The sequence below is a fragment of the Dama dama genome, chromosome 19 (assembly GCF_033118175.1).
Source record: "Dama dama isolate Ldn47 chromosome 19, ASM3311817v1, whole genome shotgun sequence".
NCBI lineage: Eukaryota > Metazoa > Chordata > Mammalia > Artiodactyla > Cervidae > Dama > Dama dama.
The window spans coordinates 90,165,494-90,187,610 of NC_083699.1; the positions used below are offsets into that span (position 1 = coordinate 90,165,494).

Here is a 22,117-nt window from a genome sequence, read left to right on the forward strand (position 1 = left end):
TGTATCAGTTGTCTATTGCTACATAACAAATCACCCTAATACTTAGTGGCTTAATTTAGCAATCCTCTGTTTGCTCATGTTCCTGCAGATCATCAGTTTGGGCCACGCTCAATGGGCTGGTTCTTCTGCTGGTCTTACCTGGAGTCACTAATATGCAGTTACTTGGGAAATTGACTGGGCTGAGTGATCTGATCCATGTGTCTGATGGCTGGTGCTGGCCATGTGCTCCCCCTCCACATGATGTTGAGGGCAAGTCCTACTGCAGATGCTTAATAAGACTACTTGGATTACGTTTGCTTGTATCCATTGGCAAAAGTAAGTGGCATAGCCAAACCCAGAGTCAGTGCTGGAGGAGACTACACAATGGCATAGACTGGGGAAGTATGATTTTTTGAAAGCCATTAATATACCAGTCTGCCACAGAGACCAAAAGGAATCATTCTAAGCCCTGTACACTAAGGTACCTAAGTGTTGCCTTTGACTGAATTGCTGTTATTGAAACTGCCAGAATTTGTTCAGTCCTCTGGTTCTCTTTCATCTTATATAGGCAGTCACACTTATCCTTACATTTATCTACCCTTTCAGCATTTCTACTAGTAATCAAGCAGGAACAAGGCCATCAAGATTTTGCCAGTTGGTGATCTGTATCAGGATGAAATTTTTAAGAATATGTTGTATCTAAAAATGGGGCCCTAGTATAACACGGATTTTATGGATGGTAAGAAAATGCTGCCTAGAAGTGGTACTGGAAAGCTAAGAGTATAGATAAATTTTTTTTACTTAGAGACCAACTAAGATGGTTTCTGTGTCCACAGTTCCTTCATTTCTTTTTGTGTTTCCTCTCCTTGTCTGATTTTAAGGAACTAATATAGCATCTGGTATATATATGTGTGTATATGTGGTCTAAACTTTTTCTGTCTACGAGTTTGTCAGTATAGTGGGAAATGAAATAGTACCTTTAAATAATGTGTTTGGTATTTGGTTCCTGGGTTGACCGGTTAATTATTTACTTGTTTATTTTTATTTTATTTTTTTGAGTTTTAGAGCCAAGCAAATGTTTAATCAAAAGTTCTAGTCCTAAGAGATTTTCCCCAGTTTAAGCAAACTGTTGAAATGACTACTCCATAATTTATACATGATTTTACCATATACTTCCGTAAGTAAACAGTGTTTCCCAAAGACATAAATTAGCTGTCAGAAAGAGAATAGAACTGGATAAAAGTTATTTTCAAAGAGCCCAGTTCCTCAAAGTTGTGTCAAGAAACATGGTTTTCAGACATATTTTGTGTGAAGCATTGGGGGTTATTTGTTTATTTTTGATGTTGCTGATCTCATAGCTAGTGAAATAATAAGTTACCTTTGTTTTGGCTCAGACGGTAAAGCATTTGCCTACAATGCGGGAGACCCGGGTTCAATCCCTGGGTCGGGAAGATCTCCTGGAGAAGGAAATGGTAACCTACTCCAGTATTTTTGCCTGGAAAATTCCATGGACAGAGAAGCCTGGTAGGCGACAGGCCATGGGGTTGCAAAGAGTTGGACACGACTGAGTGACTTCACTTCACTTGTTTAAAATAGTAAACATTAAAACACTGTTAGAGACCATAAGGATGCACAGAATAAGTCTTTAAGATCATTGGAACTGAAAGTTGTTACAGAGGAGGTAAATGAGATGTAGAGTTTAAATAAACCACCCAGGATCACACAGCTAATAAGTAACAGAATTGACAGTCGGCTGAGAATTAGTGTCTGTTGGAAGAAACCTGAACAGGAGTACCTTGGTTTTGAAATTGGACTCTAGCACTCGTTAGTGTGCAGGTTTTTAGTATCATTCAGCTTTCCTCATCTGTAATATACCGTCTACCCCCAAGATTGTTACGAAGATTAAACAAAACGTGTAAGAATGTTTACTCCTTGGTAGATATTCAATAAATTTTGGCTTTTCTTTTCAGTTTGGTGCTCATTCCACTTTAATCAGGCTGCCTACATTTTGTAATTAATAGCTGCCATATGACCTGTTTAACTAAGGATAGCTCACAACAAGAATGAGGAACTATTTTTGGGGTCTCACTTGTATTTCAGAGACTTGTTCCTCCCCTCCCTGTTCCTTTCTTCCTTCTCTGAGTTCCATTCTTTACCCTCCAACCTTTCTCATTCATTCATTTATTTATTTACCCTCCCTCCTTCCCTTCATAACTCCTCTCTATGCTGTTTGATTCCCTAGGGCTGATGACGTTTCTTTTTCAAGTGATATATTGCCCAATAAAATGCTGAATGTGTTGGCTGGTATCCTAATACCTAATGACTTCAAATATTTTTCTCTGTTTTTCTCTGTCGTGCTTTGTCAGTTTCTTTGACTTCTTGAGATCATGTGCTCTTCCCTGCTTCTTTGGACTGACTAGTCTCTTGCAACCAAATCTTTACATTTTACAAATTGATATCTTAAAAGGAACTTGATAGGAGTAAGAGCTGGCAATAAAATTGCAGGTTTTTCTCAACAACAAATGGCTTATTTATACAGCTAGTCAGAAAAGGGTTTTTCTCACAGAGGATACGAACCATTCAATTCTTTTGTGACAGTGAATACCATGGACACTTGAGACATGAAGTAAGAGAAGAGGGTCCTTGCTTCTGGGCTTTTTTTTTAAACCTTTGAACTAACTTTTGGTTACTAACTTTTGTTACTAACTTGTAACAAAGATGTGTTTCCAGTAAAATCTGTGTTGTGCAGTCATAAATAGAACAGGTATTTCTTAGATTTCGACTCTAGTTTTTAGTTTTGGTTATTGTTAAAGTAAATTATTGGTTAAGTAGACTTTGGTTGAAGAATTCTGGAAATCAGCTTACCATTTAAAATACAGTGTCATTGTGATTATTTGTTGAATGAGTAAAGGAATCCATTGAACCAGTACATTTCCCAAAAACTTTTTTTTTTTTTTTTAATGGGCGTGGGTTGCCGTGCCCTCCTCCAGGGGATCTTCCCAATCTAGGGATCAAACCTGTGTCTTCCTGCGGCTCCTGCATTGCAGCTGGATTCTTTACTGCTGAGCCACTGGGGAAGCCCCTAAAAAATGTTTGTTTTTTTTTTTTTTTAAAAAAACGTTTTTTTAAGTTGAGGGTTTGCTTTAGTGATGTTTGGATGTATTGTACATGCACACATATGTACACTTACATACATATTCATAAATTATGTATAAAACTAAAAATCCTGGAAATTGTCAAATAGGGTCTATATGATTACTTTTTAATTAATAGCTTTATTGATGTGCTATATACATGCAATAGAACTTACCCTTTTAAAGCATGCATGCCATGGTTTTAAGTATGTTCACAGAGTTGTGCAGCCATTACTGCTAATCTAATTCCAAAATAAAATTTTAAAGACAGTTTTTCTGTGTTTGCTTTCTTGTTAGATCTTTTCTTTCCACTTGGTACGCTAAAATTGATATGTCTTGACAGAAAACTTTTTTTTTTTTTCTGTTTTTCATAAGTTTTCAGATGTTGAACTGAAAGACCAAGCTAGGTCATAAGTGAAAGGATATAAAGTATAATTTGGGCACTTAAAATGAAAATTTTTATTTGGTAAAATCAAAGAAAGTGAGCTATTTTTTACTTTAACGTACATCCTTTGTTGAAGTTTTTGTGTTGAATGTTGGAATAAATTGTCGGTCATATGCAAAACTATCTACTTCTTAAAACTTGAATTGAGGAAGGAAATGCTTTGTAACCAACATGGCAAATACTTCATTATAATAAGAACATTTCTGTTTCTTCCTCTCATATTACTTTGTTCATTGCTCTGTGTCTGTTTCTGAGACATAGAAACTCTTTAGGGAACTGCTTTGATTTTTTTTTTTTTTTAATGCATTGAAGCAACATAAGCAGTGTTTACAGTGTTTTGATAAAACCAAATTTTCAGTAAAATTATTTTAATCTCATAATTTCAAGTCAGTTTTCAAAATTATTAATGACCATATGATACTGTTATTTTCTGTTCTCTTAATTGGAGCTTATAAACTCTTATTAAGTGCAGATATGTCTATTTAGACAGACCACATGGTTTATTCATAGTATTAAAGAATTGGGAGGATTAGTTTGCACTGTCATTGTACAATCATTGTACATTGCTTTTTATACTGAATGTACTCTGGGTAAAAATGTGAATCTGAATAAGTACTAAAAAATGCAATTGTATATAAATACAACTGGGTTTTGGTCTAATCCTCTAATTCAAAATGGCTCAGAAGGGTCAGACAAGCAGTAGAGGAAAATGAGGCACCTTTTCATTCTTTAAAACATAGAAATTGCTTTATAAAAATGGATTTTGGTATCAGCAGATAAAAATTATTTTTAAATGTTTTTTTTAAAAAGTATTATATGTAATGGTGCTGATGATTATAGAAAATATGTTTCCTCATTGTTTACTTATTTATTATAGGAAAAGTAGCCATCAAAAAAGAAGACTTGTGTAACCACAGTGGCAAAGAAACTTGGTTTTCGCTACAGCCTGTTGATTCCAATTCAGAGGTTCAGGTAAATATTAAGGAATAAGTGATGGAAGAGATTGTCACACACAGAAAAGGAATGAAAAATGAACTGATTATACTTGTTCACACAGAGAGAGCTTGTCATACTTACTTTAAATTCTGGCACCACGCATTATACATCTCTGGGTAACATATAACTGGAAGAAAATGCCTTGCTACATGAAATCAAGAATAGTGTATGTGTTTGGGGGCTTTATATTAGGAGGACATTTGTTTCCCTGCCTTAATTCTTTTTTTTGAGTCACAGTAGCAAATTAGTAATTTTTTTAGATGAGGAAAAAGTTTTATCGAAAAAGATATCTTTTATTAACTCAGAGGAGAATCCTTAGAAGTGTGTGATTTCATCTGTTCTGATCAGGATGCTCCCTTTACTCTGGAATAAGCTAGACTTGGGCCAGTGTTATTCATTCAAATTTGTGCCTAAGCCCACCATGGAGAACCTTCATACCCACCATGTTTCCTGTTGTTCACCTTTCTTTTTATTTGAAAGGATATCATTACTCATTTCAAAGCTCTTGCTTTAAATAAGAGATCTTTCCTCTTGCCAAAATGAGAGATCTTAAGATTCTGTGTGTGAGTAAAGAAATATGTTTAACTGTGTAGCTTAACTTTGTATTTGTTTCTGAAAAGTGTGAGCTGCTCTTCAAAATTGTTATTTCTATCTAAAGGGAATCCTTTCTCTTTTTTTTTTTGGTAACTCTGCTTATTTATAAAATATGGTAAGGATTGTGAAATTGTTTCCCAAGGGCATAACTGCAAGCAGAATTCTTCCTCTCTTAAAAGAAGTTATAATTTGCCACTGTGACTCAAACTGAAGTTTAAGGCAAGAAAAAAGTACTGCACGCACACCCACAGATGTTTGCAAATAAAGTGCCTGTGTCTCTGTTTCCTCATAACCTCTCAAGCATTCTGTTTGATTAAATTCTCAAAAAATTGAGTATTTGTTTGCCAAAACCCCTTCTTAAGTATAAAATAGAATTGAAACTTCTCCTTTTCTCACTCTATCCCATTTTAATGTTCTTTTCTTTACATTTGACAATAACTTTTACTCTTATCCCAATTATACTATTTGGTAAATGATCCAGGTGAGAGGCAATGTGATGATGTGGAAAGGGTTTTAAACTTGAAGTCTAAAAATTTAGGTCCTAATTTTCATATGTGGTTATTTTACTGACCTTGAATTTTATTTCTGTAAAATGGGAATGAAAGTTACCATGTTGACTCAAATGATTGTGAGAATTAAGTGAAATACCTTTAAGAGTATTTCAAAAGCTGTTAATAGTTATACAAATGTAAAATGTCTGTTCACCACTAGTCAGTCAGGTGTTCATTTCCCTGATATGCCTTTACCAGAAGGCAGACATGAAAGTTTTGAAGTGCTTATTTTTCTATTTAATAGTTGTAACAAAAAAGAAAGATGTGGAAAAGACTTTGATTATTGGTCTAAAAGGAAGTTTGAGGATTATTTTAAAATGTAGTTTATTAAAGTCCAGTGTTTTTCTTATGACTAATGTGATTTGTTAAAAGATTTAAGGGACCCAGCTCTCCAAAGTTAGTTATTTCTATAGAATACTCTTTATATAATTATTGGAGATGGTATTAGAGATCAGTACTGGGAAACAGACTTTTTATTTGATGGTGTATATTTGATGGTATGTCCAAATCATGAAAATCTGCAAATAGCATTTAACTGTTAGGTATTGTTATATGTTTTATTTGCTATGAATTATTTTCATGACCATGAGTTATTAACCTTTACAGTTCTTTTGTCTTAAATGATAGTTACTTTGTAAGATCCACTCACTATTTAAAATAAATTTTAGAAGGAAGAGTCCTTCAGTGGGTGGGAGGGATGCATAACAGTGATCACATTAATGTGCACATTGGAAATACTGTTTGGCCCCAAAACAGATCTTGGAATGTTAAATTAACCTTGTGAAGTCTGAGAAAGATAGAAAAGCAGCCTGATTCATACAAATTCTGTTTTGTTAATAAATTTGTTTCTTGTGTAAGTTTTATAAAATTTAATAAAAGTGTCATGGAAATAAGAGCAATTGGTGGAGCCTTAGGAGAAAGTGATGACACAGGTTGAGTTCAGCAGAAATTTAAGCTAATAATTACCATTAATAATTAGAACAGCATATACCATGCACAGTACTAAGGACTTAATATATATCATTTAACTTAATCTTCAGATTAGCATTATGAGTTGTAGGTAGCATTATGTCCATTTTAGAGATGTGGAAAATGGATTCATAGAGTTTAAATGATGTCTGCAAAGTTACAAAATTACTAAGTGATGGAGCCATGATTCCTATAAAGAGCTTATCTGATTCTTAAATTCCTAACCACACTGTTTTACTGCCTTTCACTTTTCTGTACTGTTGGTCAGAAAAAGACTCCAACAGATTATTAGGAGAATCACTTAGGAAAATCTGAGTATAAGGCACAGAAGCATACCAAATTAAAAAGGGAAAGATGTTAGAAAGTTCCTAGGGAGCTCCTTGGAGTATGATTATGGGAACTTTAATATGATCAGTGAGAGCTAGAAAGTTGTCAGGCAGTTACAGAGGAGCTGCAGGTTCTTACTATAACAGACCAGATACAGTTCACATAGTCAAAATTGTTTTTGAGATTTCTCATAAAGTACACGAAAATATTGTTTTTAATTTCTCATAAAGTACACTAAAATATTGGGTGGTTTATTTGTTTTTGGTTGACCACTGCATAAAATAGCTGGCTTGCATTTGGTGCCATGGCAAATAAAAAATAGACTTTCTCTCAATACAGCAGTAGGTACTGCAGAAGGGACACAGAAATGAAACCAACTGATTCATTTCTCCCTACTCATGTGCTCATTGAGTATAAGTGCTTATTGTTTAAATAGTGTTTTTTTTTCCTTTCCCTTTTATTTTGTAAAGTAAATAGTTAATATTTTCTATTCCCCCTCTAGTTTTAATAACTATTCACTTTGCAAATGAAGGGAAAAGAGAAAAAAGTTGTTTAATGATGAGATTCCATTGTATTCCTTTTATATGTCTGACGACATCTCTCTCCCTTCTGCTTCTCTCCATAAACCCCCTCTGATTTCTTGTTGACAGCTAAAAATATGCCATATCAATACAAACACAATCACCACAAACTCTTTAAGTATTTTTCCTTTCTTTATTTTTCAGACACTGTGATTAAAAAGTATGTTTTTATATTGATATGACTGATTAAACCAAATCGGTGTTCTCGTTAATTAAGGGTGTTTGTCTCAACACGGCTTGTACAAGCAGTAAATCCAGATGCAGTGTCAGTCACATCCTTTTGCTGTAATTGCTTAGTTAATAAGTCTTTACCAACAAGCTTATCTTGAATTTCTAGATCATGCCATAAGTTATTGATTATTTTGTAAGTTTTTTTTGGTGTGTGTTGGGATGGTAATATGGCTTCTGCCCTATCTATTTAAAGCAAGCATTAAAAAAAATACAATAACAGTGTATTCTTATATGCAACTGTGTGTATGTTTTTTGTTATAAATTTATAGAAAACATTTTAAAAAATAAATAAAAATTTAAAAGTACAGTGATTATAGTGAATAATGGATACATTAGGATTTCTTTAAACATATCCAGTTAAGACATAATGAGTAGGTATTTTAAAAACTGCATCTGTAAATTTGTAAACATGGACTAATAAAGGAATGAGTCATATAGATCATAATAAATAATTTTTAAAGATAAAACAAATCCATCTGTAAATAGAAGATAATTAAGTACAGCCTTTGTTTTTTCATCAGACAGGCAGCTGTGTCCAAAATGATTTATAGAATTAATTATTACATAAAAGAACATTGATCGGAAATCTAGAAATTTCCTTCAGATGAAGAAAATTTTTCATCAGTTGAAAATTACTGAGTTCTGTGAGATTATTGTTAAAATTTAGTGTTTTGTGATTGAAAACTAAAAAAATGTTTAGACTCATGCAGTTTTTAAGTGCATGTATTGTGTTTTGCCCAAATACCTGTATTCATTTGACTTTCCCAAACTGTATGCAAAAATTCACATAATATCTACTATATGGTACTATAAAATTAAAATAATCCCAGATTTTTCTATGTGAAATTTTTATAATAATATCTGAAATAAAGTTAGAATATAAACCCTCAGATAGTACCAGAGTAATATAAGCTTCTAAGTATGCTGCTTATACATATTAATGTGATATAGTTGTTTATATCAACCTACCATGATTAGTGCTCTGAAATATATATAGAATAATGCCCTCTAAGAATTTGATTTATTTTTAAATGAGAATATAGAAGGTGGTCAGATATTTGATCTTCCATTATTTCCTCACATATAAAGGGTATATTATTTTGTTATTGAACCTTCCTTATGAGGATGGATAATAAGAAAGCTATTGTGGATCAAATCACACTGCACATTTATCACCAGATATAGTTCCTTGTCAGCATCTTACAGGTACTTTTTTGTGAGTACCGTCCCTGTTTTTTTTAGTCGCCTTAGGATTTTTTTATCTTCTGTTTTCATCAGTTTTACTGTGCCCTGCCTACATGTGGATTTCTTTATATCTATCCTACTTGGGTGTTCCTAGGGGCTCTTGGTTACTGTGCCTTGATGTCTGTCTGCAGGTTAGGAAAATTCCAGGCAGTTATCTCTTTCCATTTTTCCCCTCCTTGTTTGTTCTTTCTCTTCTCTTCTGGGACTTCAGTTACATGAATAGTAGACCATTTTACTATGTCTCTTATACACTCTCCCTCTCTGACTAATCTATCATCTATTTCACCAGTTCACTTTTCAGCTATGGCTAATCTGTGGTTAAATACATGTTCATTTTGGTTATTTTATTGCTTAATTCTGAGTTTTTCATTTGACATATTTTATCATTTCCGGTATTTGCTGAGTTTTTCATTTCATTTTCTATCTCAACAAAACCAAACTCTGTCAGTTAAATCCATTATCTATGTCTCCTATGAATGTGATCCTCTTTGTCAGGTTTTGATTTTTTAGGTTTTGTTGAGGGGGGCGGTGGTTGGTGTTTGGTCTAATGGCATGTTTCATAATTTTTGATGGAATGCTAGATATTGAAATACGAAATATTTCAGAGATAACTTGAAGCCCTGGATATTTTTTCTCCCTCCAGAAAAGATTTGCTTTTGGCATGTGGTTAGGCTAGAGGCTGATCACTTTAATCCAGTTAGGGATTTGGCTGATTCTAGGCTAGATTTCACTCATTGTAAGGCTGATACGTTGTTCACCTTTCCTGCTCAAGCATAGGCCTTCAAAGATTCCAACAGAAAGCCTGGGTGTTTACAAGGGCCTCTCTATCCTGGTGGGCCCTGGGCTCCCACTTTTATCATTTCCAGCATGAGATTATAGAAGGTTTTTGAGTGAGCTTTTTAGCCTCTCAGGATACTGCTGAAGTTAGAAGCCTTGCCGCAGCTTCTTTGGTTGCTCTGCACACCTCATTGACCAGAACTGTATCTTATGGCTATCCTTAGCCACTGTCCCTGGCTTCAAGGGAAACTGGGAACTGTTTTGCTGAACTCATGTTTTACTGAAACCTCCCCCCTTCCAGCCCCAAATAAACTTGTTTTAATACTCTGCAGATTTATAAAATGGTGACAGGTGTAAGTAAAACTGAACTTGCATGTGAATATAGTAGGGAATACCAGATTTTTCTTAAGTGATTTCAAATATGGGTTTCTAACACTAAAAAAGACCTTCAAATAATTTTTAAAACTTTTTTTCTTTTTTTTCTTAACTAGAAAGCTAAACACGTTGGTAGTAGAAACTTTAAAAATCTAGGTGAACAGAAAAGAAAAAAACTTGAAATCCTGCCAACCAAAGTTTGATCAGTGTTTTGGTAGGGAGCTTTGTAGTAATTTTATATAGCAATACATGTAGTATGTTTTATTTTTACAAATTAACTTTGAATTATATACCCTATTTTGTGATTTGTTTCTTTTACTAAGTATCATATATATATATATTTCCATGTTAAAGTATATAATGAGGGTAGTACCTTACAGTTTAGAAATTAGTTTTCTTAATTTAACTCATAATGCTTTTTAATTTTAGTGTTCCACCCTAGTAGTACGTATCTTGTGTCTGCTTGTTCTCTCTCCACTCTTTTTTTGACCAGGTTAATACGTTATTATGTTATTATTGACTAATACCAAAAGAATGTTGTGTTTAACAGACAGTGGAAGTAATGAACATATTAGGTAGGCTCTGACTCAATGGCAATGATTCCTGGTAGAACCCCATTAAATATCTTTTTTATTTCTAGTCTTGACTTGATACAGTGTTCAATACATTTGATAACAGTGCATGATACATTTTTGTCAATGAAATTATTATACTTTTTTCCTACTCTTTATTAATAGTTTTTATTGTTTTTAAAATAGAGTGGATCCTAGACATTTTCTGAGAAGCATTTGGGAGTGCCTTGTTAATATACAGTTTCTACCATAAAATACATACATGTTAAAATGGCACAACTGCTTTGAGATGTAAATGTTGATGCAGTTGGCTGGATTCACTCAGGAGTCAGGTGACACAGGTGCTGGTGTGACAGCACATAGGGTTCAGAATTTTAGTTGAGTCATAAATTACTACATATCATGGACCTTTTCGAGGTCACTCTTGAGTAGTAGGGTTGTGAGTATTAAATACCTGATGAATGAAAGACCTATTTTACAAATTGCATATGATTTTATAAATAATTTGTGTCTAGGTTTTTAGTGGAAGGTTTGCTAGATCTAGTTCCAGTTCCACCTAACTGCTAATTTTATGGCAACTGATGCCTTTGTGTTTTAGAGCTTAACTTTCTTATGCAGACTTTTATGTTGAGATACATCAGTGCTTATTGCTCAATCCCTTGAGCTTTATAGTTAGTGAACCTCAGAATCACTCTTGTAATAAAATATGCCCATTAAAAATAGGCTAATTCAGGTTAGATTTCTGCATATGTCTAAAGGCTTGTTTCAAAGAGGAATAGTAATTAGATAATAAACTTTCCATCCTCTGATGAAATTACTTACGTCATTAGTCTCTAGATATCACACCCTTGAAATCTTCACTTGGCAATGTGACAGTTTGTCATGTCAGCTGGGTGGAGGTAATCTAGCACCAATTCTTAACCAGTTCTGAATTGCTCATAACCAGTTTAGAATTGCTCATCACTGGTGGCAGGGTAGAAATAATCAAGTCCTGGTTTATATTGTTCCTAAGCCTTTGTTTCTTGAGAAGTTGATAGTTTGCTTTAAATTTACACTACTAAATTTTTTAAAAGTCCATTTATTAATGGCTTTTTAAGAAAGTAGCCCTTTATTTTCGTTCTCAGCATCCTATGTTTTCATCAGTGTTCTTGGCCCGTTTATTGTCTATCCAACTAGATTGTAAGTTCTTACAAGCAGTAACTTTGTTTTACTTGTTTTTTTTTTTTTCCCCTCACCACATGGCTTTGGGGGTCTTAGTTCCTGACCAGGAATTGAACCTGGGCCCTGAGCAGAGAGAGCATAGAGTCTTAACCACTGGCCTAACAGGGAATTCCCAATGACTTTGTTTTATACTTAACGTAGATTCCTACCCACTCCTACAGTATCTCCTAAAATATAGTAAATATTCCATAAATCTTAATTATTTGAGAAAAGTAAGTGTGACAAATTGAATCTTACCAGTTTTAAGTTACTTTTATTGTTTAGACTTGTGTGATACTATCTTTATACTTACCTTTTCTGGAAAAAGCATTCTGTGTCTTGAATTTGCTAAATTCAAACTTTCCTAAAATGTGTGTTATCTTTCTAATTCATGATAATTGAGATAAATAAGTATTTGTTGAATAGGGCATAGAATTCTTAGATTTGAATACCATGTTTGATATAAGCATTTGACTACTTATCCCTCAGATTTTGATCTGTATTGTTGGTTGTAAGTCATTTAACACGTACTTGATGTAGACAAAGCCATGTGCTAAGGATCACTAAAATTTAGTTAGTGATAACTAAATATTACGACTGCCATTTGAAAAAGAACATACCTTTATAGCCCATGGAACTCTGTTCCGTGTTACGTGCCAGCCTGGATGGGAGGGGATTTAGGGGAGAATGGATACACGTATATGTGTGGCTGAGTCCCTTTGCTGTTCCCCTGTCACTATCACAACATTGTCTATCTGCTATACACCAATACAAGATAAAAAGTTAAAAAAAAAGAATATACCTTTACTTAACATTTTGTCAGTAAAATAGACTTCTCAGTTTGTGGTTTTTTTGTCTTTATAGGGTAAAGTTCACCTTGAATTAAAACTGAATGAACTGATAACAGAAAACGGAACTGTGTGCCAGCAGCTTGTTGTACAGTAAGCATATTCCTTTGGCCAAAATCAACTAGAAATAATTTTCCATTTTATATTCTTTGACTCTTAAGGCAACTCCTTATTTTAAATACTTCAAAATCTTTTTTTAAGGAATGAACTCTATGTTATCCCTTAATTTGTTTTCCAGTTTATTTTCTCACATCTAATCTACTCAGGTTATATATGAGTCATTAATTGATTCAACCAACAATTTATTTAATGTATATTAAATGATAGATGTAGGGTGTTTCATAGGATCACAGATAAACATGTATGTATAGCCACCTAGCAGAAGGAGTTGGAAAAGTTTCCTAGTAGATGGCCTCTAGAAACTCCAATAGATAAAACCCAGCAGGGCATTAGTGATTCTTAGGGCTAAAACTGAATGTGTACCTTGAGATTACCAGTATTGATTCTCACCTGCTTTGAATTTCTTTTTTACACTTTTGCTCTCAACTCATTTTTATCACCCATACTCTAATCTTCTCACTGTTCAGTAAATCTGTTCCAGCCTTTTCTCTCTGTCCAGAACCCTTCCTCTGGGTTGTCAATAAACAGCTGAATATCCCTGACTTCTGAATGTTTTCTCTGTGCCTTAACTGATAGGTAGTGAATATCCCCTGAAGTACCATTCCCTCTGCTGCCTTCTTAGTTCATTTGCTCAGTCGTGCCTAACTCTTTGCGACCCCATGGACTGCAGCATGTCGGATTTCCCTGTCCATCACCAACTCCCCAAGCTTAACTCAGGCTCATGTCCATCGAGTTGGTGATGCCATCCAACCATCCATCCTCTGTCATCCCTTTCTCCTCTCACCTTCAATCTTTCCCAGCATCAGGGTCTTATCAAATGAGTCAGTTCTTCTCATCAGGTGGCCAAAGTGTTGGAGTTTCAGCTTCAGCATCAGTCCTTCCAGTGAATATTCAGGACTAATTTCCTATCGGATGGACTGGTTGGATCTCCTTGCAGTCCAGGGACTCTCAAGAGCCTTCTCCAACACCATAGTTCAAAAGCATCAATTCTTCGGTGCTCAGCTTTCTTTATAGTCCAACTCTCACATCCATACATGACTACTGGAAAAACCATGGCTTTGACTAGATGAACCTTTGTTGGCAAAGTAATGTCTCTGGTTTTTAATATACTGTCTAAGTTGGTCATAGCTTTTCTTCCAAGGAGCAAGCATCTTTTAATTTCATGGCTGTAGTCACCATCTGCAGTGATTTTGGACCCCCCCTAATATAAAGTCTCTCACTGTTTCCATTGTTTCCCCATCTCTTTGCCATGAAGTGATGGGACTGGATGCCATGATCTTAGTTTTCCGAATGTTGAGTTTTAAGCCAGCTTTTTTACTCTTCTTTCACTTTCATTAAGAGGCTCTTTAGTTCTTCACTTTCTGCCATAAGGGTGGTGTCATCTGCATATCTGAGGTTATTGCTGTTTCTCCCGGCAATCTTGATTCCAGCTTGTGCCTCATTCAGCCCAGCATTTTGCCTGACGTACTCTGCATATAAGTTAAATAAACAGGGTGACAGTATACAACCTTGATGTACTTCTTTCCCTATTTGGAACCAGTCTGTTGTTCTATGTCCAGTTCTAACTGTTGCTTCTTGACCTCCATACAGATTTCTTAAGAGACAGGTCAGGTGGTCTGGTATTCCCATCTCTTTAAGAATTTTCCACAGTTTGTTGTCATCCATACAGTAAAAGGTTTTGGCATAGTCAGTAAAGCAGAGTTGATGTTTTTCTGGAACTCTCTTGCCTTTTCAGTGATCCAGCAGATGTTGGCAATTTGATCTCTGATTCCTCTTGTCTTCTCAGTCTTAGGCTATGTATTCTAGGGGCGAGGAAGTTGGATCAATAATACTATCCTACTGCCGCTCCTAATGGGCTTCCCAGGTGGCTCAGTGGTGAAGAATCTACCAGCCAGTGCAGGACATGCAAGAGACTTGCGTTCCATCCCTTGGTCAGGAAGATACCCTGGAGGGGGAAATGGCAACCCACTCTGATATTCTTGCCTGGAAAATCCCATGGAGAGAGGAGCCTGGTGGGCTACAGTCCATGAAGTTGCAAAGAATCAGACACGACTGAGCCACACATATACTGCTGCTCCAGAGTATATTCTCCTAAAAAAACCCCAGCTCCTTTGATGTATTCTCTTTCTGTATAAATATATATTATGTGCTTATATATGTATACATGCACATAAAATAGTATATATATTACTTACTTAGTTAATTTCTTCTGAACTCTTTTAAAGAAGGTTGCGTATACCATGATCCTTAATATATCAGTATGTGTTTTCTAAGAATAATGATAGTATTATAAATATTATATTTATATAATCTACAGTTTTTGAATTTAGGAAATTCAACATTATTACAATAAAAGTATTATCTATAGCTTTTATATTTCAGTACTTTACAGTTACTACATTTTACTTTTGTCAACTGTTCCAATAATGTCCTTTAAACATCTTTTTCTCTCCAAAAAAGTATACAGTCTAAGATCATGTGTTAGATTTAGTTGTAATGTCTCTAATCTCCTTAACCTATAGTAAGTAGTCTTTAGCTTTTTTTGGCTTTCATAGTATTGAAATTTTTGAAGATACAAGCCAGTTATTTTTTTAGATATTCCTCAATTTGGATTTGCCTACTGAAAACAGTTAAAATTTGCTTGTAGTTTTTCTTCTAGACTGAGAGTGAAGGTATTTGGATTAGTCCCCCTTCCACTATTCTCTTAACTCTGTTCAGTTTGGTTATGTTGTACACATGAAATACAGTTAAGTGGATTGATTTGGTTGCTTTGTATTTAATGTTGTTTTACTTTTTTTTTTTTTGAATATGTAGAATATCTGGATGACTTCAGAAGTCAAAACTATACCAAAAGGCATTACTCAGAGATGTGTTAAATCCCCTCTCCTTATATCCAACTCTAGGCAACCATAGGAGCTTCCTTGATAGCTCAGTTGGTAAAGAATCCACCTACAATGCAGGAGACTTGGGTTTGATCCCTGGGTTGGGAAGATCCCCTGGAGAAGGAAAAAGCTACCCACTCCAGTGGGTATTCTGGCCTGGAGAATTCCATAAACTGTATAGTCCATGGGGTTGCAAAGAGTCAGACACGGCTGAGTGACTTTCACTTTCAGGCAACCATGATCTGATTTCTCTCCCTGTAGTTTTTGCCTTTTACAGAATGTCATGTGGACAGATTTATAGTAATATATAATCTCTTGTGTCTTTTACTTAGTATACTGCTTTTAAGATATAGCCACATTATATATCAGTAGTTCATCCTTTTTTTAAGGTATTTTTATTTCTTGTCATAACTCATTAGTAGATACTGTTGCCCTTGTTTTACAGGTGATGAAACAATGCGCAGATTGGTTAAATAAGTCCAAGTTCATATAGGAGGAGTGGAGTCTGGTTTTTTTAGTTTTGAAATAAATCATAGATTTCAGGAAGTTACAAAGTACAGGGAGGTCCTTGATGCCCTTCACTTAGTTTCCCTCCGTGCTTTCCTCTTACATAACTATAAATACAGTGTAAAACCAGAACGCCGACTTTGCAGAGTATACATTTTATCATTTTATCATATGTAGATTTGTATAACCACCACCACAATCAAGATACGAAATGATTTTATCACTGTAAATATCTCCCTTATGCTAGCCCTTTATAGTCACACCCACACTTCCCCAGCCACCATCCCTAATCTTGCAACATCTCCATATCTGAAATTTTATCATTTCAAAAATGTTATGTAAATGGACTCTTATAATATGTAACCTTTTGAGGTTTGCTTTTTTCCCAATCAGATCCAGCCAATTTTTGTGCACAGTTTTTAAAATCTGTTGCCAGTTTCTGTCTTTTATTTAGTGAATTTATACCACTTACTTTTAATATAATTACTGATGTTAGGCTTCAGTTCTGTTCAATTCAGTCACTCAGTTGTGTCCGACTCTTTGTGACGCCACAGACTGCAGCACGCCAGGCCTCCCTGTCCATCACCAACTCCCAGAGTTTACCCAAACTCATGTCCATCGAATCAGTGATGCCATCCAACCAGCTCATCCTCTGTCGTCCCCTTCTCCTCCCACCTTCAGTCTTTCCCAGCATCAGGGTCTTTTCCAATAAGTCAGTTCGTCACATCAGGTGGCCGAAGTATTGGAGTTTCAGCTTCAACATCAGTCCTTCCAGTGGATATTCAGGACTGATCTCCTTTACGATGGACTGGTTGGATCTCCTTGCAGTCCAGGGGACTCTCAAGAGTCTTCTCCAACACCACAGTTCAAAAGCATCAATTCTTTGGTGCTTAAGTCTACCATTTTATTTTTTATTTTCTGTCCCCTGTTTTCTTTTTCCTGTGAGTTACTTGAACATTTTTTGAATTTAATTTTAACTTATCTATAGTGTTTTCTTTAAATCTACACTGTATCTCTTTGTTTAGTTTTTTTTAGTGTTTGCTTTAGGTTTTACATTGTACATGTGTAACTTGTAGTCTACTAGTGTCGACATTTTATCAGTGAGAATAAAATGTGGAAACCTTACCTTCTTTTAATCCTTCACCATTTGTAATATAATTGTGTGAAGTATTTCTTGTACAACAGTAAGAACCTCCATCAGTGTTACAGTCTTTCAGCCATCTAACACAATTTAGAAAAGAAGAGAATTCTAAATCTCTTGTATTTAGTTACATATTTGCTCTTTCTGTATTTTTTCCTTCCTGTCATTTCAGGATCCCTTCTTTTATCACTGTCTTTTATGTTGAGAGAACTTTCTCTTGCCATTATTTTTAGGATAGGTCTACTGGTTACACTTTCTTTTGGTTTTTCATTATGTGAAAATGTCTTGATTTTTTCCTTCATTCCTAAAGGATATTTCCACTGAATATAGAATTCTTGGCTGATAGTTCTTTTTTTTCCCTCAGCACATGAAAAATGTACTATTGCCTTTTGGCCTCCATGACTTTTGATGAGAAATCTACTGTCATTCAAATTGTCTTTCCTATGCAGATTTTCCTATGTTTCTCTCTGGATACTTCCAAGATTTTTTCTTTGTCTTTCATTGTCTAAGTGTTATAGTTTGACTATAGATTTGTTTGGGTTTATCCTGCTCATCTTCTTGAACCTACATGCTTATATCTTTTGCCAGATTAGGAAATTTTTAGCCATTTTTTCTTGTTACATTTATCAATCCTGCTAGATTTCCTCCTTGTCCTTTTGAGACTCCAGTGGCTTGAATGTTAGATGTGTTATTATCCCATACTGAGGCTCTGCCCACTGCCCCTTCCCTTTTTTTTTCTGGTTTATTTTCCCTCTGTTGTTCATATTAGATTATTTCCATTGTTTTTTCTTTAAGCTCACTGATTCTTTGTTCTGTCTGTTCTACTCTTGGACTCATCTGTGGAGTTATTTTTATTTTGGTTATGGTATTTTTAAGTCCTAAAATGTCCACTTGGTTCTTCTTTATTTCTTTGGTAAGGCTTACTTTTTTTTTTTTTTTTCCCTTGCTGAAACTTTCTATGTTTTCATTTATTTCAAATGTGTTCATAATTGCTCATTGAGTCATTTTTATGATGCCTGGTTTCACATTTTCTATCAGATAAGTTCAACATCCATGTTTTCTCAGTGTTGTCATCCTACTGGTTGTCTTTTCTCGTTTAAGCTGGAGATTGTATGGTTTTCAGTTCTATCCTGTACATTTTGGGAATTATGTTAATGAGACTCTGAATCTTATTTAAATCTTCTGTTTTAGCCAGACTCTCTCTCTGCTAGTGGGGGAAGAGGAGTTCCCATTCATTACTATCATGTAGAAATAGAAGCCCAGGTTCCTGAGTTGACTGCTGTTGATACCCCTGGAGGAAGAAGGAGAAGAGGTCCTTGTAACTGCTGAATGAGAGAGCTGGTTCAAGCTCCTCTTTGTTTCTCCTGTTACCACTCTGACTGGGACAGGGAGGAGTACCTTATTACTGTTCCATGTGGCCTCCAGTGATACCCTGGTTGGGAGGAGTTAATTACACCTACAAAGTGGTGAAAGTCTAACCTTCCCACTCAGCCTTCTCCGACGCCACCCTGACATGAAGGGGGAGGAATGTCTCATCGTTAGACTTGGTGGCGATGGAAATCCAGGCTCCTCACGTGGTCCCTACTGACTCCACGGGAAGAAGGGCTCATTACAACCCGTCAGAGGTCGAAGTCTAGGTTCTCACCTCAACTTTAGGCCTTTGTTGATGGGGGTGTGAGGGTAGAGCCAGTGTTTTTCATGGTGTTTAATTGGAATAGATGGTTATTGTCTAAAAATGGCTTCTATCTTGCTAAGCTGGCTAGAGAAAACTGACTTTTCTCTAAAGAGGGAGATAGCATCTACTCCATCTTGTCCTAGAATTGGAAGCCAGTTCCTTTCTTTTTATTTAAGAATAGTATTCCTTTGTATGGAATTTGTTTACACATTCACCAGTTAATGGATATTTGAATTGTTTCCCATTTGAGGCTGTTATAGAGAAAACTGCTGTAAATATTCACAAACAGGTCTGTGTGTGGACGTATACTGATCTGCATTCTTTTCTTCCTTGTCTTTTTCACTTAAGCCTTCACTGTCCATACTCAACGTCCATAGAACAATGGAACTCCAGTAGTAGCTTTGTGGAGTTTATTGCTGATTTCTCCGCTTTAGAGGTGTTTTGAAGTTTGTCGTATTTTCTTTTTTTCAGTAATGTTCAAGCCATGGCTTTCTGTGTTCTTTGTGCTCCTTGCTGAACTTAACAGTTCTGGGGAGAGGTGTGTGGAAAGGTTCATATCCCAGTAGTTGCCGTTACTCTCCAGGCCTGGAAAGCTCCCCATTGTAGCATTTCTTGAACTTCAGTAAGACTTCCATCCGCTGATCTTTACCACATTCTTGCCTTCTCCTATTTTACTTTCTTCTAGGCCTTTTTCCATGATCTGTCACTATAGTTATTTTCTTACAGGTTCCCTAAACTCCCCTGCCCTTCTCTTCATCCCTTTAATATGAATGAACTCAATCTCTTCCTTTGTGTTCAGTGTGCACTTGAATATTGCTAGAGAAAAATCACACAGACTAATTTTACTTTAAATTCATGATCACAAACCTCACATGGGTACTTAACAATTAATGTGGAGTTTTACTGTGCTTCTTATTATATCTATGAGATTCTCCATCTCTACAGACTGTAAATTGATCACAGCTTCCTGAATCCAAATCTGGAAACCTGGATTGGCCTCCATCTCTTTGTCCTTAATGCTTAGTAGATGCGGTGCCCCTTCTCTTGGTTGTGAGTGAATTTTTCCATTTGAGCTCTGGGTTCTCTGTCTTTATCCTATTAAAGGACTTTGCTCCTTCATTTATCCCTTCTTCTGTTTCATCAGTGTTACCTGCTCTTTTAGGTTATTCTCAGTAGTGTATAAACATGTTCTAGGGTCTCCCATTCTAAAAGGCATGTGTTCCCAGGCCTTGTCTCCAGTCCCCTCTCCCACTACCATCCCTGTTTATCTGCTCTCCTTTGAAGGCAGACTTCTCAAAGTAAGATTGTCTAATAGAAATAGGGGTGTGTGTGTGTGTGTATGTGTGCATGCGTGCGTGTGCATGCATGCATACATACTAGGTCTATTCACTGTAGGCAGTGTCATCCCAGTAGGAATGAATATGCTTACTTCCTCTATACTTGATTTCTAAATAACATTCTCTAGTCAGGATTGTACACTAGATTTCTCTGTAATTACGAAAATGTTTTTTGTCTTATTCATTTTGGTGGCCAGTAGCTGTGTGGCTTATTGAAAACTTGAAATACGACTAGTGCAACTGAAGAACTAAATTTTAAGTTTTGTCTAATTGTAATTAATTAAAATTTAAATAGCCACATGTGGCTACTGGCTGCCTATTAGACATGCCCCAGTAAAAAGAAGGTGGATTTTTTTTTAAAGTAGTGACTTGTTTGAGAGTCACTGAAACAGAGAAAAATATAAAGGATGAGCCTAGAGCATCTATGGAGTCAGAAAGTAAGGAATTGCTCAAAAAATAATGAAGGCATGTAGAAAGGATGTTGAAGTCAATTAGAAAGAGCGCCAAATAACCAAGTCAGGGACAATTTGAGCATCAAAATGAATAATGATAATAATAGATTAAAGTCTGTAAAGTAAATATCAGTGAGCCAATGCTGATGTAGCAATTAAGTACATGGTAGAAAAAGGACTGCTTTACTTTGTTTGTGAATATAGGACAAATGATAGAAATAAATCACTGTTAGCAAGCACTACAGTATTACTGCAGGGACAGATTATCTATAGATGCTAAATAAGTGGGCATAAGTGTAATGACAAACAGCATACATGCATAGTCTCAAAGAACAACCCTGTAAGATGTCTAATAGGTCCGTACCATCCTAACTGGTGCTGGTACTCACTTGTGTCTGACACTTTGCAACCCCAGGCTCCTCTGTCCATGGAATTACCCAGGCAAGAATATTGGAGCTGGTTGCCTTTTCCTCCTCCAGGGTATCTTCCCAACCCAGGGATTAAACCTGCATCTCTTAGGTCTCCTGCTTGGCAGACGGATTCTTTCCTACTGCACCACCTGGGAATCCCCATCTTAACTGAGTGATCAAAACTAATGTCACCAATAATGAGACATTCAGTACCTCCTTGTAAGTTGCATTAAGAAGGATGCCAAGATGCATAACCTTAGTCTAATCATAAGCAAACATCAGACAAATTCAATTTAAGGAATATTTTACAAAATAAGTGGCCAGTACTGGCAAGATCATGGAGCAAAGAACCGTTTTGGATAGAGGAGACTAAGTGGACATGACAACTAAATGCAGTTTGAGATCCCATGTTGCATCATGCACCAGGAAGAAGGACATTGGTGAAATTTAAATAAGGTCTGTAGACTAGTTAACTTTATTATTAACTAACATCATATCAATGACTGTTTTCTGTTTCTATAATTCTACTCTGATTACACATAATGTTAACATTGGGTGATGGGTATACAGGAACTGTAAATATTTAACAGCTGTTTGAAAGTCAAAAATTAATTCAAAATAAAAAATTTGAAAAATTGTCTACAGCTTGTGCATCCAACCCAGATCTTTTTTCTAGCTCCAGACTCATTGTCCACCTGCCTTTTTGGCTATTCTACTTTGATGTCTCACAGCGTTGCAAATTTAACACATTTAAAACTGCAATATTGAT

The 22,117-nt window shown here is 35.6% G+C and overlaps 1 protein-coding gene across 2 annotated transcripts in view; it reads left to right on the forward strand.

The window, feature by feature from the left end:
- The window catches only part of RASA2 (RAS p21 protein activator 2), a 119,703-nt gene that overhangs the window by 36,162 nt on the left and 61,424 nt on the right, over positions 1–22,117 (forward strand). For both annotated transcript variants that reach the window (XM_061167736.1, XM_061167737.1), the window contains exons 4-5: positions 4,436–4,530; positions 12,841–12,917. In XM_061167736.1, the coding sequence (XP_061023719.1) occupies positions 4,436–4,530; positions 12,841–12,917 (172 nt within the window). The remainder of the gene's footprint in view (positions 1–4,435; positions 4,531–12,840; positions 12,918–22,117) is intronic.